This window comes from Falco naumanni, chromosome 16 (genome assembly GCF_017639655.2).
Source record: "Falco naumanni isolate bFalNau1 chromosome 16, bFalNau1.pat, whole genome shotgun sequence".
NCBI classification, from domain to species: domain Eukaryota; kingdom Metazoa; phylum Chordata; class Aves; order Falconiformes; family Falconidae; genus Falco; species Falco naumanni.
The window spans coordinates 6,976,286-6,992,870 of NC_054069.1; the positions used below are offsets into that span (position 1 = coordinate 6,976,286).

Sequence of the window (16,585 nt, forward strand, 5' to 3'; positions counted from 1 at the left end):
TTAATGCGCTGTAACTCTAATAGAAGCATTCAGCCTTCTCCCTTTGAACAAATCGCTCTCCCATGAGTGGGCTGAACTAGCCCCGCACTCCTCCTCTCTGGGCCCGGGGCTGGGAGGAAGGATGCTGGGTGGCAGAAAGGGGGAGGTCTGTACCCAGGGAGGCAGGAGGGGGAAAAGCCGCTGCAGGGCTTTCTCTGCATCAGCCTTTTGGTTTTTTTTTTCTCCCAAGGCTGGCTGCTCACTAGATTGAACTCCATTTATTGCACAGAGCTCTTGAAAGAGGTTTTGTGGTCCACTGACAATCCCTAAATTGCCTGCAAGACCCAAACAAATGTACCTGTAATAGCTGAGCAAGGACGGCGGAGCCCTCCCCAGCACTGGCCTAATCGGTCCTTAGGGAGAGCTGGATAAACATATTCAGATCCATGAATTATTGAAACATTTTTTTATGTGGTGGAGCCTGGCCTAATGGGTTGGCTGCTAATCCCTCCTAGCAGGGCAGCTGCGGGTGTGCCCTTCCTTTCCTCATTTAACCTCAACCCCACAATTCGGACCTTTGAGAATAAATTGAGATTACAGGCAGGCAGACATCATCCCAAAGTCATTCCCCAGAAATCCTGGCAGTCCTCGCTTCCCTTGCCAGCACTGTGCTGATCGAGCACGAGAATGATGCTCTACCAGTCCCCTGAGAAACCACCAGGAAGGGAGACACTTACCAAAGGCCAGAGGGGAACCCACAGACCCTCATCCCTAGAGGAGCACGTGCCGGTGCGAGCGAGTCGGTGCAGCCCACCCAGGCTGCGATGCTAGTGTGGCGCTGAGACAGACCGAACGCTAGCAAGTGGCAGCAGGAAATACGAAGAGAGGGCTGTACGTGGTGTGTGGGAGCATGTGTCCTGACACCGCGAGAGATACAGGGTGGTTGGATAGACAGAACGAAAGCAAGAGAAGGATATACAGGCTATGCAGAAATGGGAAATGAGACATGGTGAAGACAGCCTGTTCCTCTCTAAGTCTCCTGCAATACCCATCCCACCTCCTCTGCAACTGGGGACTGAGCTCAGAGGCTTCTTCTCTCCGATCGCTGTTTCAAACGTGACCCAAGGTGCTAGTTACTGCACGGGATGGTTTTCTATTGCCGATGGCAAGCGAGTCTGCTCCGTTTGTACCTGGCAGTTGCCTGCACTGTCCCAGAAACACAGCACCTTTGGTGGCAACTCCCGTGGAAAGGCTAGTGGCTGAACAGATTTTGGGATTTTGTCCATGACCTCCCCTCTGCCCGCCAACCCCCCCCCCCCTCCCCGGCTTTGGGCGGTGGGCAGGGCTGGGCAGGGTGGATGCTGCTCCATGGCTGCCCTGAACAAAGAGCTTTGCTATTCTGGTGCATTTCACTTGGCAAATGAAAAATCCCCCAGAGAAAAGCATATATCAGGAACAACTCAGCAGGCAAGGATCCAGGACAGGAGGTGTGAATTAAAGGCCTGCTACAGTGATAATGATCATAAATAAATACTTGGTAATTAGCATCTAATTAGCACATCCCATCCATTGACCTCCAAGCACTTGGATAGAGGAAGATTAGCCTGGTTTACCCATGTTACAGAACAGGGGAACTGAGGTGGTGAGGGTGCCAAACAGTGTTATTGCTGATTTCAGGAGGTCAGCTGCCTGGGCTTCGTCTTTACGCTTGCTCAGCACTTACCACTTAGATAGCGGGTGGAGGGGGCCGAGAAGCCCGTTTCATCACTCTCAGGTTAGTCAACTCTTCAAGAACTGGGGTGGCTCAGAGAGGTGGCCTGCTATCAGAACAGCAGGCGCTCTGATTTGCTTCGGGCTGGACAACAGGAAAGGCTAACGACCCCGGGAACCTGGCCGCTATCTCCCATGCCTTGCGAGCCCCCAGTGCGTCTCATTCCCAATGGAGCCCACAGGCACCTGTGGTATTTGCAGGACGCAGGCAGCCGGCTGCTCTCCAGCTCACCCGGCTGCAGCCACAGTCCTGCTGGGCTCCCCAGAGAGCAGGTCTGCAGCTCCAACACCCCACGGTCCGGGCTGTGAGCCCAGCTAGAGCAGTGGCCGTGTGCCGTGATCTGTGCTGCCTGCCCACCTGGGGTGCAGGGGGAGCACCTGAAGGAGACCAGCGCTGAGTCCCCACAGTGCTGCTGCCCAGCTGGGGGGCCAGAGGGGAGCCCCAGCAAGTCACCCCAGGCGTGTCTCCCAGGCAGGCAGCACCGTTTCATCAGAGTCACTCCCTCCCCTGTCCCCTGACAGCCCAGAGCCCATTGCAGTGTGGCAGTGCTCCAGCTCACTCCTGTAAGAGGTGCTTCCATCTCTCCTGAGACCCACACGCTGGTTGCTGCCTGTCATTAACCCACTGACAAAATGAATTGCTTCTTTTACTCCAAAAGGAAAGGGGTAAAGTTCCCTTCCCTGCTTTCAAAGCACTACCACGTTTCCCCTTCGGTGCCACCTTGCGATATCACTTTGTCTCTCTGAAATCAGGCTACTATGATACGTTATTTCTCCTCTTTAACCTATTTCTTGACATCACTTTCTCTCCCTGACACTACCTAAGCGTATCCACAGGTCTTTTCCTCACTCCTATGGCTACACTGATCTGCAAGTCATCAAAATCCTTCTGTCTCCTATGACATCACAGAACATCACTTCCCACTGTCTGCGTCCTGTGATGTTATTCCTTTCTGGAGCCCAGACAAAGCTAGTCAAGTGCTCACAGCCTCTTGGTAATCTGTGGCAGCCAGGTGAGCAAGTGCACAGACCCAACATGGCACTGGAAGGAGCACAAATGAAAAATCATGAGAATTGCCTAACATCAGAAACACCAAACATCATCCTGAACAAATGACTCATTCATCTTACACTTTACTGCCTCAGTGGCAGTCTATATCCTCATCCTACTCCTTCTTCTACCTTCTAACAAATACAACCCTGACATGCCTTCGCTTTTAACATGTCCACCAATCTCCCTGAATCCAAAGCAGAAGACAAGGGGAAAACAAATTGAACATATCTTGATGCAAGAAAGGAAAAGACAACAAGAGGAAAGGAGAAAAAAATCCAAGCCAAACCAGTGCAAAACCAGTAACTTCACTGCTCCCTTTGCATCATGAAACTCCCCACCCCTAGAAGGAGACACTGGTGATGGAGACTGATGTTAAGGAGATTTAACTGACTGGTAGTTGTCAGCTGCTGACACTCTCCTCATCTCTTCTTCTTCTGTCTTTCAAAGCACACCAAGTGTTTTCCTACCTGTGACATTGACTTCCACCAAGCCCGACCGTGTACCGATGGCGTTGGAGGCCTCACAGATGTAGGTGCCAGCCACATTGTAGGAGACGGGCCCTTTAAAGTAGATGGTGTTGTTCTGGATTTCCACGCTCCCTGGCAGAGTCCCGTTTGGCCTAGGAAACACAAAAGTCATGGTTGACCCCCGAGATGATACTCAGTGGGGTCAAGCAGTATTGCAGAAGTGACACTGGCATGCTGGTTCTGCGCTTGCCTTTGGGCAGCTCGATAACCTGGTGGTGCTGGCTAGAAAATACCCATTAATGTAGCCAGCCTTGAAACCAAACCCTCAGACAGCAGCATTACAGAAAAGAGTCAGTAGAGTGTCTCCAGGGTAAATCCACTGCATGATGAGAATCAGGTTCTTTACATGGATTGGGGTTTTTTTCCTTCTCTGTGATTACAAGGTAGATTGTACATACTTGGGTCACATACAGCCCCTCCTTGGATTTGGCTAATGGGATGTGAAGCACTTCTAGTCTATGTTCTCCCCTATCCAGAAAACAGAGTCAGAGCCTTAAAGCAGTTAATTTTCCAGCACAGTCCCCATGCAGGTACAAGCTTAGGGTAAGATGTCCAGGTCACTCTCTTGTTTCGGGTGGCTCACCTCTAGCAGGCTCATCTTCAGAGCGTTGCTCCATCCCTGACTTTCCATTTGATGGAAAACACAAGAAGGGGACACCAATCTGACCCTGCTTTACTCCAATTTCCTGCCCATGTAACTCTCCTGGGCAGCTGATCAGCCAGTGTTAATTGCAAGTCAAGCTCGAGTAAAGTGGTGCTGATTTAGAGCCCTGCCACCTACGAACCTCCCTATGTCAGAATAGTCAGACAAGTGTGAAACTGGAATAATGCAAAACTAAGTCTGGAGATACATAGATTAAATGAACAAAGGCAGATGAAAAATAAAAAAAACCCTTGTGTGTTAGGAAAAGACACACATGGCCTGGTTATTCTTAATTACTGAAGCAAAGTAAAGTAATTACTTCTCTTAGGCAATTAAAAATTACTCAAGTAATTCCTTCCCCTCCTTCCAATAAAAATGTGCACATATTGTCAGCAATTTGTAAGAAACAAAAGGGAATAATGGGGGTATAATTAGGTTTGTAAAGAAGTACCTAAATGCACACACACATATTTTGCCTGCCTACATATAACACACAGGCACACATGTACAGCAAACATGTTAGTCTTTCCCAGCTACATCAAGCCAATCACCCCAAAGCTGATGGAAGAACAGAATTGCCTACAGTTGGTCCTCTGCCTACAGGGACCCTGAAGCTACAAAGACAAGGGCACATCTAAAAACTGTGGTATGGGATGCTAAAGGCAGCTCTTGCTTCCTCTAACAGCTCCCCTGACTCTTGCTCATCATGATCCAAATGGGAGGAAAGGAAAGCATGGCTGGTTTTTACATTCCAGGCAGGAGCAAACAGCAGCAGCAGTAATTGCTTCCTGTCCCCCAGGAAGGGGAAGAGGCACATATGAGCACATGGATAAACCAAAGATGCTGATGGCTATTTCTCTCTCTGCCCAGCCAAAGAAATAAGGAATCGGTTTGATATTACGAACGTGGCACTGGAGGAAGGAAGGGGATGACCATGGATCTTATTCCCGTTCCTTACCTCTTCACATGTACACACGGGCCACATGCCTAGGTAGCTGGCTGCAGTACAGTTATTTATCAGGCTTTCACCCCATCTGTTATGCCTGCCTCTTCCTTGCATGCCCTGCTCACAGGCAGCCTGCAGCCAGGACCAGGAGAGCAGGAGTCTGGGCTGAAAGAGCCGCGGGCAACTCTGTGCTCCAGCTTTTCCCTCCTCCTCCCTTCCTGCCTCATTTCCCCCAGTCTCACACGCTCTCTCTCTCTCACTGTCTATTATCCTCTTCTTCTGCCTTCATGCTCCTCACCTTCAGCCACACTCCATCTTTCCTTTCCATCCTGTCAGGCCAATAAACCTATACTTGGTCCTAACTGACCCACCAAGTGTGCAACAAGGGAGAGGCTGGCGCATCGGACTGAAGTGCTGTCAGGCTTAGAAACCTGTACTCTTCAATTTTGTGCTTTCTCTCTCTCTGTTATTCTCACAGTTCCTTCTCAAAGCAAAGTATCGATACTCCCAGTCTCTTAGCTGTAAGTTAAGAAACGCTTGCAGGCTAAAGACAGACAAATGGACATACAGCTCACACGAGAATCCACAGGAAAACAACTCTTTCCAGTGCTAAAAAAAAATAATTTAAAAAATCATCCATCACACAAGCACACAGGGACCAGCTCGATGCCTGGCTCAAAGATGTGCTGTTCCCAGGAATCGCTTCTGCCAGAGCTGAATTTATTACCAGCGCAGTGTGTAAACCAGGTGTGGAAATGACACATCATATTCACTCAGTCATGCAGCACCACGCTCAGTCCTGACACCCGCATCCCCTGTTGTGTTTGAGCCTAGCTGGTAACTAACCCTCTTTCTTGCCCTGAGCTATAGAAACATCACCTGGCTAAGGCATTTGGCACCTGGTTACCTTGTGCTTCAGCTTTCAGCCTGCTTTCAGCATCATTATCACAGTAGGAGCAGACTGCCCAACAGAGATCAGGGTCCGCTTCTGCTGCTGGCTGTGTCTGTACACAGTGACAGAGCTTCTGCCACAGACAGCCTGGTGCCCAGGGAGCCCAGCAAGCGCTCAGCCTCCAGCCCTGCATGTGAGCAACAGCAGAACAAAGGGGTGCAATGACTTGTCCAAAAGCAGACCAAAAACCTGCCACAAACCAGCTGTCCCCAGATCCATCTCACAAGGCTTGATTCAGCTCCATTCTCCAGCCCTGCTACACAGAGACAGCCTAAACCAGGATCTCTTCTGCTTTGGGTACCACAAGGAGCATCTTTGCCTCTAATGCTTTCCTGGTAATGTGAGGAACCCCGAGAGCCCCCTTAGAGTTTAAGTTTAACTTGCAGAACCAAGAGAGGGAGAGAGCTGAGGACGAGAACTAGAAAAAAGGCAAGAAAAACAATTCACTTCAGACTTTCACTGTGAACAGTTTGATCTGGGAAGCAAAATGAGAGAGAATATGCCTAGCTCCTTGCAAAGCCATTTTGAGAGCCTCTTTCCTGATGACAAATGCCAGATGAAAAGAAGAAAGGATCCATTTGATCTTTCTTTTTTAAAGCTACATGAGTGCTTATAGAAAAGAGAGGGAGAGAGAACCACATCAGGTTGCATCAATTCCCATCTGACTCCCCACACACCCCTCGCTCACTTTTCACTCCCTTTAGTGTATTCAGCCAAAAGCTGAAACCCTGGAGGACGAGGAATTGCTGCTGTTTAATGTCAGTCATGTGGAGATGTGTGCTCCAAAGGGGAGCTCCTGCTTACAGTGGGGCTGATTCTAGAGAAAGGTTTTTTCACACGCAGACAAATTTTGTGCTGTTTGTGCCCCTTTAAGGAAGGGAACTCCTGGATTCTTTTCCAGCTCTGCTACTGAAGCACTTAGTGGTGCTAGGCAAATGATTCACCTTGTCATACCTCAGCTGCTTCACATCACTGGGGCAGAATATTATTCCAGTGAATTGAGAATAGGAAGTTACCCTGGGTACTGAGGTGGCACTGTGCTGGTTGCAAGCTCCGTCCCAGCCTGGTGGAGAGGGGGTGTGTATGATCCTTACCCACTGCTCTTCCCTCCTCAGCCTGAACTGGAAGATGCTGGAGGAAGACCCAGCTGAAAAGCAGGGGGTTACCCCTGTCCATCGCAAGGTGAGGTGGGTGTGTGTGGCTCAACTAAAATGCTAGTGCCAGCTGTGTCAGCTGGGGCCACAGGAAACATCTGATAAAGCCCATCCACCCGAAACAAGTCCCTTGCCCATGTCGCTTCAAAACTGCACTGCCTGCCTCGAAAGCATCGGCTGCCCCGTAGGTCTTGTTTCGGGTCTGACAAGCTCAGCCTCAGAGGATGGCCAGCACAGGAGGGGTGAGCCAGAAAGGCCAAGGCTGAAGACAGCAGCTTCCCAGGTCTGCAAATAAAGATACTAGCTCCAGTCCCTGTGCAATGAAGGCCTCCTGGCAGAGCTGTGCCAGGGAACCAGAACCATCCCTGAGCGTTCTGCAGGAGCACGGTGGCTCCAGCAACTACAAGTGTCCAACTCCCCACTCACATGCACAGGTTTTACCTTGGAGTGACACCACTGACAGTAATGGCACCGTGCCCTAATTGACCAGAGGGTGACTGAGGTTTCTAGAAACTCCTTATCCCTGCTCGAAGACTGAAGATCATTATGTGCTACTGAGAGCAGAAGCACTGTAGGCACTTACAGCTTCCATTCATAGGTGTGAGCTGGGGGGTTGGCGTCAGATTTGCATATCAGCTTCACATCTTTCCGGTTGAGAAACCAGTTGCCATCAAAGCCCTCAATAGTGACTTCTGGCTCATCTGCAGGGAGATGAGAAAGATAGAAAAGCAGGATGGAAAAGGAATGAGTTATGGAAAAGGAAGGGGGAGAACATGAAACAGGAAGAGATGAGGGGGCAGGGTGGGAGAAGGTGGGAAAGATTATGGGAGAAGGAGTGAGAGAGGGTGGATGAAGGAGAGAGGAGGGAAGGAACAGAGGGACAGAGCAGAGGCAGAGAGGAAAAAAGGCGTGAAAAAGAAAGCACATGATTATTCCAAGGGATCACTTCAGTTTTCACTCTCCAGAAAAAGAGAGCAGCCCCTGCTTCACCCCCTCCACCAGACCAACACCTTCCCTTCAGAAAAATCCTCTTGCCAGACTTTATTACCCACCCCAGGGACTGACCATGCAGCATTGCTCTCCAGCCCTGCTGCACTCACTCACACTGCATGCTCACTTACACTGCACGTTGAGGGTCATGCTGTCGGTGAAGCGGTCCAGCTGGTAATTAACCACGCACATGAGCTGCTGCCGATGGGCCTCCCGGCTCGGCACCAGTCGGTACCGGCTAATCACTGTGATGGTGCCATTGCTATTCCGGATCTCCTGAAACTCCGCTTCCCCTTTGAGCTTGGTGTCCCACGTGACAGTGCTGGGGGGCTTCCCATTAGAGGAGGTGCAGGTAGCTACCAAGATCTTTTCTGTCCTGCCAGACTTAGCAATAAGTGGCCGCTTGGTGCCCTCCATCCGATTTGTGGGCTTCGCTGCAAGGAAGTGCAAAAAGGAGGAGAAGGAGGAGAAGAAAAGAGTACAAAGAGATGGTTAGAAAAGCCATACTGCCTTCTCTACTACAACCAACCCAAGAGACACCTAGCCTGTGCACTGAGCCTGTGACAGACCTTGTGGTGAACCCAGAGCTGCTGCAAATTGCCAGCAACCTGCTCTGTGGAAAGAATGGTGGAGGTGCCCTAGATGCACAGATCCAAGATGGAAAGTCAATCCTTTCCTGCTATAGGTTTTCAGCCCTATGTTAGAACGAGGAACTGACATTGGAGAGCAAATAAACCGTGCAGACCTTGCGTGGGGTCTGCTCACGCACAGCCCTAAGCCCCATGGAAAAGCTCTATCTGTGCTGAGGGTATCTGTAGTCTTCTCTCTCTGTTCACCTGACAGCCACCAGCTCATTAAAACTCACCACTCCCTTAGGGAACAGGTCCCTGTTATTGCACCTGCATTAAGAGGTAGGGGAAGTGAGGCCTGACAAGGGAAGCGGCGTTCCTGTGATAGCTCAGTGAACCACCTACCCTGCGTTCCCTGCTCTTCACCTCTTTACAGTCAACTTGAAAGATCATCACAGATAAAATTTACACCTGAGATCCACGTTTGCCCTGAGCTCTCAGGACACGAGTTCTGTGTTCCTCCAGATCCGTTTAACTGGAGGCAATGGTTCATACTACAAAGCTTGTCCAGTATCTTACCCAGCACAGTGAGGTTCAGTTGACTTTCCCGGTTGCCAGTTGGGAAGGTGGCAAACTCACAGATGTAAACTCCCTCATCCTCCAGCTCTAGCCGAGAGAGTTGAATGGTGCCATCTTTGAAGGAAGGATTCCGGAAAGTCACCCGCTCTTTGTAGGGAGAGAGGATGGAGACCCCCATGGCAGGGTTGTAGATGGCCACATTCTGCTTGGAGCCGTTGGTGGCTTTCTGCCACGTGACCTGCGTGATCTTCACATTGGGGAGCGGATTGGTGAAGCTGCAATGCAGGACCACGTCTGTTCCGATAAACCCCGAGACTGTGTCATTGACTAAGACAGTCTGAGCTTGCAGCCCTGCAATTAAATGGAAAGGCACGAATATATGTGTACTTCTTAGACAGAGAAAGACAGAAAAGCAATGGTTCTTGGACATCAGGCCCACAGACCCCTTTATTTATTCCATTTGTTGCTTCTTGGCGTGGCTGATACAAGAACAGTCTATGACTACAGGCACTCAGTACCTTCTGCAACTACCTGCATCCACCTGCAGCTTCATTCCTGCTCATAAACACCTTCCTTCCCACAACTGCTGCTCATACATCACTACAACCAGCCCTAATGCTCTGCAGCCAACCTAGGGCTCGTGATCAACAAAAAGCACAAGGCTGAATCAATAAAATTTTCCTTCCTTTTGTCTTCAACTTTGGATGACACTAAATTCGGTTATTGTAAAAATACAGGGCATGCATATCTAGAGGCATATGAAAGCACTGATATTTATAAGCATAGCATATCCTAACATATGCTAACACACACTCAGACATCCATTTAATCCTATTGGAAATGCATCAGTAATTAAATGAGCTGCAAAGACTCAGGCTTGATTTCAGAGTAGCGACAGTTCCCATATAAGAACAGATTTACCGCGGTGTCTATACACCTTGCGCGATCTACCAGCATGATCTAGGTCATTTCTGTGGCCTTTTTTTAACCCCAGAAGTGGCTGCAATTAGAAACCTTCCATCTTGATTCTGCGGGGTAAAGATGAAAGGTGCTTGGGAGAAGTGGTGGCTGGTGTCCATGTCTGCTCTTCTGTCTGTTGATTCCTCCCCTGACAGCTGGAGGAAAATGTCTCCCACCAGGACTGACCCTGAAATTCATCTTTGGCTGCCACTGTGTCTTTCCCTAATCTGCACGTTTAGAGATAATGCTCTGGTAATTATACAGCCAGTATTTATATGATAAATACAATAGAGAAGCAAGGTGGCAAGAACAAGAAAAGCGGGTTTTGTCACTGCTGGCAGAATCTGAAATTGGATGTATTCTGGGAGACTGAGAGTAAAGAAAGGGGTAATATAAAAAAAAAGATGTACAAAGAGTGAGGAACATGAAAGGGTAATGAGAGAGAAGCTGGGAAAGAGAAAAATACGTAGCAAGAGAAACAGGACAGCATCTTCTAACTGAGGGGACAGAGCATTTCTGAAATGTCACCCCTACCCTGTTCTTCCAGGGGACAAATGGGCTCCCTGTGCAAGGCCAAAATGAAGTCAGTCTTAGCCCCTGCAGACCCCTGAAGACATGCCCAGTGACTTCTACAAGTGAACCTGAGCAAGAGCCTCCTTCCTGCAGTTTTACACACACACACACACGAATGCAGGCATACAAAAGTCTTCTCATGCACAAACACTGCCTTTACCGCTCTCTCGGCACACTCCCGTGTTGCCAGCTCACTGCCTGCCTGCTGTACTGGGCCTGATCTCAGTCCCCACATCTCATCTAAGCCTCTTCTTTCTCCCCTTCTCCTTCCCTCTGCACCAAGCCTGTGACCCTGAGGACAAGCCTCAACAATCCAGCCCGGCCAGCAGACGCCATCAGCTGACCACAGTCACCAGCAGTTAAGACCGAAACTCATGTCTCTAGAGCTTTGTGTGAACTTGCCCCCTTCCCTGAGTCAAGGGCTGGTTTGCCCCACACCCTAGCATTGCAGCTGGGTGCTGAGGAATGTTTTCCAGCGCTGTTTACAGCCACAGCAAAGCACTGGTGCCCTCATGTGCCTGCCTGCATGAAGCCGTCGAGCCCTCGGAGGCTGTCTGCTGAGCTGGCAGGGTTGCACGTTTCCCCTCCCAGTGTACCCAGGGCCATTTTTGCCATGCACGTCCCTCCAGAAACCAGAAGGAAGGGACGTTCCTGCTCTGATGAAGTCACAGCTGGACCACGTCTCTCCATGCCAAGGATGTCCTGGCAGTAAGACACGGTGAAAGACTTCCCTGAAGCTAGTCTGGCCTGTGCCTGGTGGGACCCCGTGGCCCACAAAAGCCTTCCCGATGAAAGGAGGGCACTGGGTGCAGAGCAGGGCTGAGTTTAGATAATGATGTGCTGGGATCTGAGGAAAGAATGGGTGGATGGGGAGGGGGGAGATGTCTCCAACATGCTTTGCAGCATATGCTGCTCCTTCTACCCTGGAGGTGAGAGAGCCTCTTGCAGAATTGCCCACACCCGCGGAGGTGAGCAACAGCTTTGCCAAGCAGTCTGGCTCTGAAGTCTTTCGAGCCTTGCAAAGCGTGTGGGAGCTTGCCGGAGAGCAAAAGCAATCACGTAGCAAGGGCCCTGGGAACAACCTGCCACCCATCTCACGGCTGCCGGGCTGTAGGTGTGCTCAGCGCTCCCTCCTTCTCCCAAGGCTGGAGGAGAACAGATTCATCAGCACGGTCCCCACCTCTTTCATGAAGGGCCCAATGCCCCCAGGCAGAGCCTGCCGGGGGCTGGGGCGATGGCAGGGCTGGCCCCGCTCCCACACAAGCTCCCTGACCCCCCACAGGCCTCAGCGGCTCCCTTTGATCCAGGCTTTCGACATCCCAGCGAAGGAGGCCCCGTCCGCGACAGCAGGAAGTCATGGCCCAGAGCCTCCCCACAGCGCCAGGAAAGCTAGAGACGAGCTGAACCCCAGGGAGGAGAGGATGGAAAGCCACCAGCTTCTCCCCAGAGTCACCCTTGCAGGGGAGCCGGGAGGACAGCCCAGTCCCTCCCTGGCAGGGCGTGCGGCCCAGCACTGCAGGCAGAAGGCGATGCCAGGCCGAAGGCCACCACCGCCCAAGGATGGGCACCTAAGACGTGCCCCTTAAATAAAGATACTGCCAGCCAGCCTGGCAGAGAATGGGATATATATCACTGGGCAGAGATCAATCCGATCCCTTGCTTCATCATTACTATGCCCTTTCTTTATGCTGTGATATCCCTGCAAATTAATGAATGACCCCTTTTAAAAATCAAGTGATTCTTCTTGACCTTGAGTGGTAGCAACAATTCCCAGTTCTACCCTCCCCCAGCCACAGGATCCATGCATCGGCACAGACTGCACCTGGACACAAACTGGAGGAAAAGCAGACTTTGGTGCTGGCAAACCTGACCCTGAACCAGACTTCAGGATGGTCCTGCAGAACCCTCCCCTGCCCAGGTGTACAGAGTCAGACTTTCGGCTAGGGAAAAAGCTGGTGCCAATTCAGGACTGCTTGCCAACAACAAAACGCTGCCAAAGCTGGGATTCAGGCCCCTACATGTAGCAATTTTAACAAAAACACATTCCAAACTTTCTAGAGGCTTCAGGGGAAAAGGGGAAAAAAAAAAAACAAACCCAACAACCCAGCAGAAGAAATAACAAAACAAAACAAACAAAAAATACCCTAAAAAACCCCAAACACTGTGCGGAAATCGTGTTTCCTTTCCAGGTGATTGAATAACTCACGGCTCTTTTGCAAGATGGTAAACTATTTATGTTCCGCTCCTCCAAGCCTCTCATCAGGGAAATAACGCACCCATTGCCCTGCTCCGTACCACTGCAACAACACCCACACCTCAACAGCAGCGATGAGGAAGGGGAACAGACGGAGTAAAGGGGTTTTTGCAAGTTTGCCTGATCAGCTTCCCATGCTCCCCATCCTAAATCAGAAGCCAGAGGGCAAACCAGCTGCCGTCACACTCTGGGGAGCATTTGTTTGCAAGGTGACTGAGCTGGGATGGCGGGTCTTCCCTCGCCCCGTTATGCACTCAATAATTCATCAGGGCAAATGCATAGATAATTGATGGCAGTGAGCATGCAAGGCCATGAGAGGAGGAGAAAATAAAATCACTAATCAGCCTCTGGAGAGGCTTGAACATATTAAGCAGGGGGGGGTGTGTGCATGTGCAGTGCTGGGGTTTGCCTCGCTTTTTCTTTGCTGAATGATCTATGTGGTTGGTATGGCAGAGAAAAGGCTTGGGAGCAGCCTGTCATGTGCAGTTCCTGTGCCAGATCTCCCAGTGCCCACCAATCCACCCTGACACCTCCCAGGGGGCAGCCGGCACACGAGGAAGGATTAGCTGTATAGGTTGAAGCTTGTCGAGTTGCATTTTACTCATTAGTTTTTTTGGTGGTATATTTTGTGAAGGGCCAAAAGCAGTAAAAAGGCCCAGCCGAGTGCCAAAGACATGTTGGTGCCAAGACCTCATTAGTGGAGACCTCTGAGATCCTACTCCTCCACCTTGGCCTCTGAAGTGGTTTGCGCTGATGCCTTTCCCCACGATCCCAAACCCAGATATTTAGTAGGTCATGCAAGGCCTGGGGGGCACTGTGCAGAAGGCAGGGTGCCCTGCGGCACAGGCAGCGGGCTGGGAAGGAAGGTCTGCACTCCCTGGGTGCGAGGGGCGCTGGGGAGGGAGCAGGCTAAGTGGCAGCTGGTGGCTCTTGAACCTGAAAACCCTTTCTCCCTAAAAGCCCGGGAGCTGCTGTTACATTGAGGCTCCCACACTTGCAAATCTGGTTCTTGCTCCCCCATATAGAAAGCTCTGGAAATGATCTCCAGGCACTAGTCAGCTCTGTCACAACAGCGAGCCTCCAATCAATGCCTCTTTGTTAAGAACCATGTGAACTCCACGCCGCTTTGCACAACCTTGCCTCTGCTGAGCCTCCCACCGATTTCTCTCCCTCCTGTTCCCTGATACTCATCTCACCCCAAGGGCACTGAAACAGCCCTTGGCAGAAGTGTGATGAGCCACCCTTCGGTGTGGCAATATCAGGGCTGATGCGAATGTCAGAGGAATCAGTGCTAATACTCCTTGCATCACTTAGAACTAAACTGAAGGGTCACAGTAGCTGGACCTTACAAAAACACAAAACAAAGCATCACGATTCAACCTGCAAAACCCTACACAAAGCACCCGATTTTGAGAGAGCCCCTTGCACTGCACCTCAGCTATGGGCAACGACTGTGCGTGGTTCTGTGCACCTCACAGACACTCCAAACAGATCTCCAAGAACTTTCCATGAGGGGAAAAAAACTGGATGGAACAGGAGCTCAAAACTTTCCAGCTGGTGGCGCGTATAAATCTTTCTTCTGGTATTTCTGAATTCATCTTGCAAATCTTCCCTATTTTTAGGTGGAAATCAAGGTCTGAAATGCAACCCTTGTGGGGCAGAACACAACCAGCCTCCAACAGCTCAAAGAAACGCCGCAGGTGTGTTAGGCAGGGTGGGAAATGGGAAAGAAGATCCTAAATCCCAGCAGGGGGAATTCAGGTGGCAAGAAGCAAAGGTTTGAGCTGGCGCTTGGCCAGGATGTTGGGGTTAATACCTCTCCTCTTGCCAGAGAGGCTCTGTATTGATTGCCAGGCATTCAAATCAGTACTCTGCTGCTCTTCCAGAAGAGCACAGCGCCTGCCTCACCCTGCTTAGTCAATGGCTCGCAGCCGGCTGCAGTGAAGGAGTGGTCTCCAGTGACTCACCAACGTGCTCTTCCCACAGCAGCAGACTCTCACCGGAGGTCTCTCTGTCATGCACTGATTCAGTCCTGCCCCACTGAAGTGCGGAGTTTGAACACCAACGGGATTAGAAGAGGAAGACTGAGTTTCCAACACAAGGGGAGGGGGCCTTAGAAAGAAGATGAGGAATAGATGTGACAAGATTATAGCTCCAGGTGACGTGGCTGCACATGAAAGTGAAAGGCCTGAGATAACATTGTGACTGGGTGGGGGCACAGCAAGAGAAACTGCAAGCCCAAGCATCCCTTCCCCCAGCTGAGAGCTTTATAGGAGCTGGGAAATGGCAGCGTGTACAATGGCCCATCTGGCTCTCACTCAAATCCCTCTCAAAGAAAGAGAACCGGCTTGGCTTTGGCTCGCAAATGGGAAACACAGGGCCTTTTTCTCTAGGTCACTGGTTCATATCCAGAACCAGCACATAGTAGCAGCAGCAGAGATGTTATTATCTGAGGACCAGTCAATGGCCTGTATTGAGTGCGGTCTCTGGACAGCCTGCCATTGGCTGCCTGCTGGGACAGGACAGTGGAGATGCCTTTGGGATAGAGCAGGGTTGCCTTCTCCTGCCTGTGCTGTATTTCCTCTTTGGATAAACAGAGCACAAAGCAGCCTCAGGATCTACTTGAATGAAAGATCTTTCCTAAAGGGCCTGATCCATTGATGCTCTGCTTGTTGCCTGTTAAGGTTCGGGAAGCCTGTTCACACAAAGGCCCTAAGCCAGGCCAAGGCCATGCTTGTCCCAGGTGTTCTTCGCAGAAATAGATGAAAAAATAGCAAACGCCAGGGTGAGACCAGCCTCAGGTTAAACAGAAAGCGAGAAGCAGAGCTGGACACCCAAGTAGACCACTAGTTCTTGCTGTCTATACTTCAACCTTGCAAACAGCCTCTGCTGCAGCCAACCTTCTAGTGCTCTAGGAAAAGGGCCGCAAACCAGAGGAGAGGGAAGGGAACAACCATGCCTGCCTTTGCTCCCGGCTTTCACTCTTTGCCGTACCCTTCCTGGCTTTCACACAGCTGCTTTGCTTCACCCCCAAGTCAAGGGGAGGGGAACATGCCCCATGGCAAAAGCAGGAAGGCTGGCAGAGCAGGGCTCCTGCTGAAAGCGCTGACACAGCACTGGGAAAGGCCTTCCTGCAATAAAGCTGTGAAACCCCATGCTCAGCAACAAAGCACAAAGGCTCCTCAGTCACGGCTCCTGCCGCCCGCCCGCCCCGCCAGCATGTCGGCTAATCCTCCGGCGGGAGCTGCCGGTTCCCACACACCTGAGCAGGGAACCAGGCTGCCCCTCGCCTCCACCTGACATGCACCTGTGCTCAGTGCCCGGCCCCTCTCCCCTCCGTGCACCCTGTCCCCCAGCCTTCCGGGCTGGACCCCGCTCCAGCTCCTTCCGCCGGTCTGTCCCACCGCACGCTCTTACACCCACCCAGCGCCTGGGTGCAGAGGACTCCCATCTCCCTTCCCCTGTGGCCTCATGCAGCTTGTTACAGCTAAGTCACAACCCCCTTCTGCCCCTGCCACCTGCCTCCGTGAGCCGGGAGAGGGCTGCCTCAACTTGGTCTGCAACGCTTGGTTTCTCTGACTCGCCCTCCCTCCATTTCAACCTTACAGGTTTTCCCACCCCTCTTGTGTCTCCCC

The 16,585-nt window shown here is 51.1% G+C and overlaps 1 protein-coding gene across 3 annotated transcripts in view; it reads right to left on the bottom strand.

Moving 5' to 3' along the window:
* The window catches only part of NECTIN1 (nectin cell adhesion molecule 1), a 106,805-nt gene that overhangs the window by 49,685 nt on the left and 40,535 nt on the right, over nucleotides 1–16,585 (bottom strand). For all 3 annotated transcript variants that reach the window (XM_040615953.1, XM_040615955.1, XM_040615954.1), the window contains exons 2-5: nucleotides 9,164–9,514; nucleotides 8,147–8,449; nucleotides 7,609–7,726; nucleotides 3,271–3,422 (exon numbers count right to left, since the gene is read on the bottom strand). In XM_040615953.1, the coding sequence (XP_040471887.1) occupies nucleotides 3,271–3,422; nucleotides 7,609–7,726; nucleotides 8,147–8,449; nucleotides 9,164–9,514 (924 nt within the window). The remainder of the gene's footprint in view (nucleotides 1–3,270; nucleotides 3,423–7,608; nucleotides 7,727–8,146; nucleotides 8,450–9,163; nucleotides 9,515–16,585) is intronic.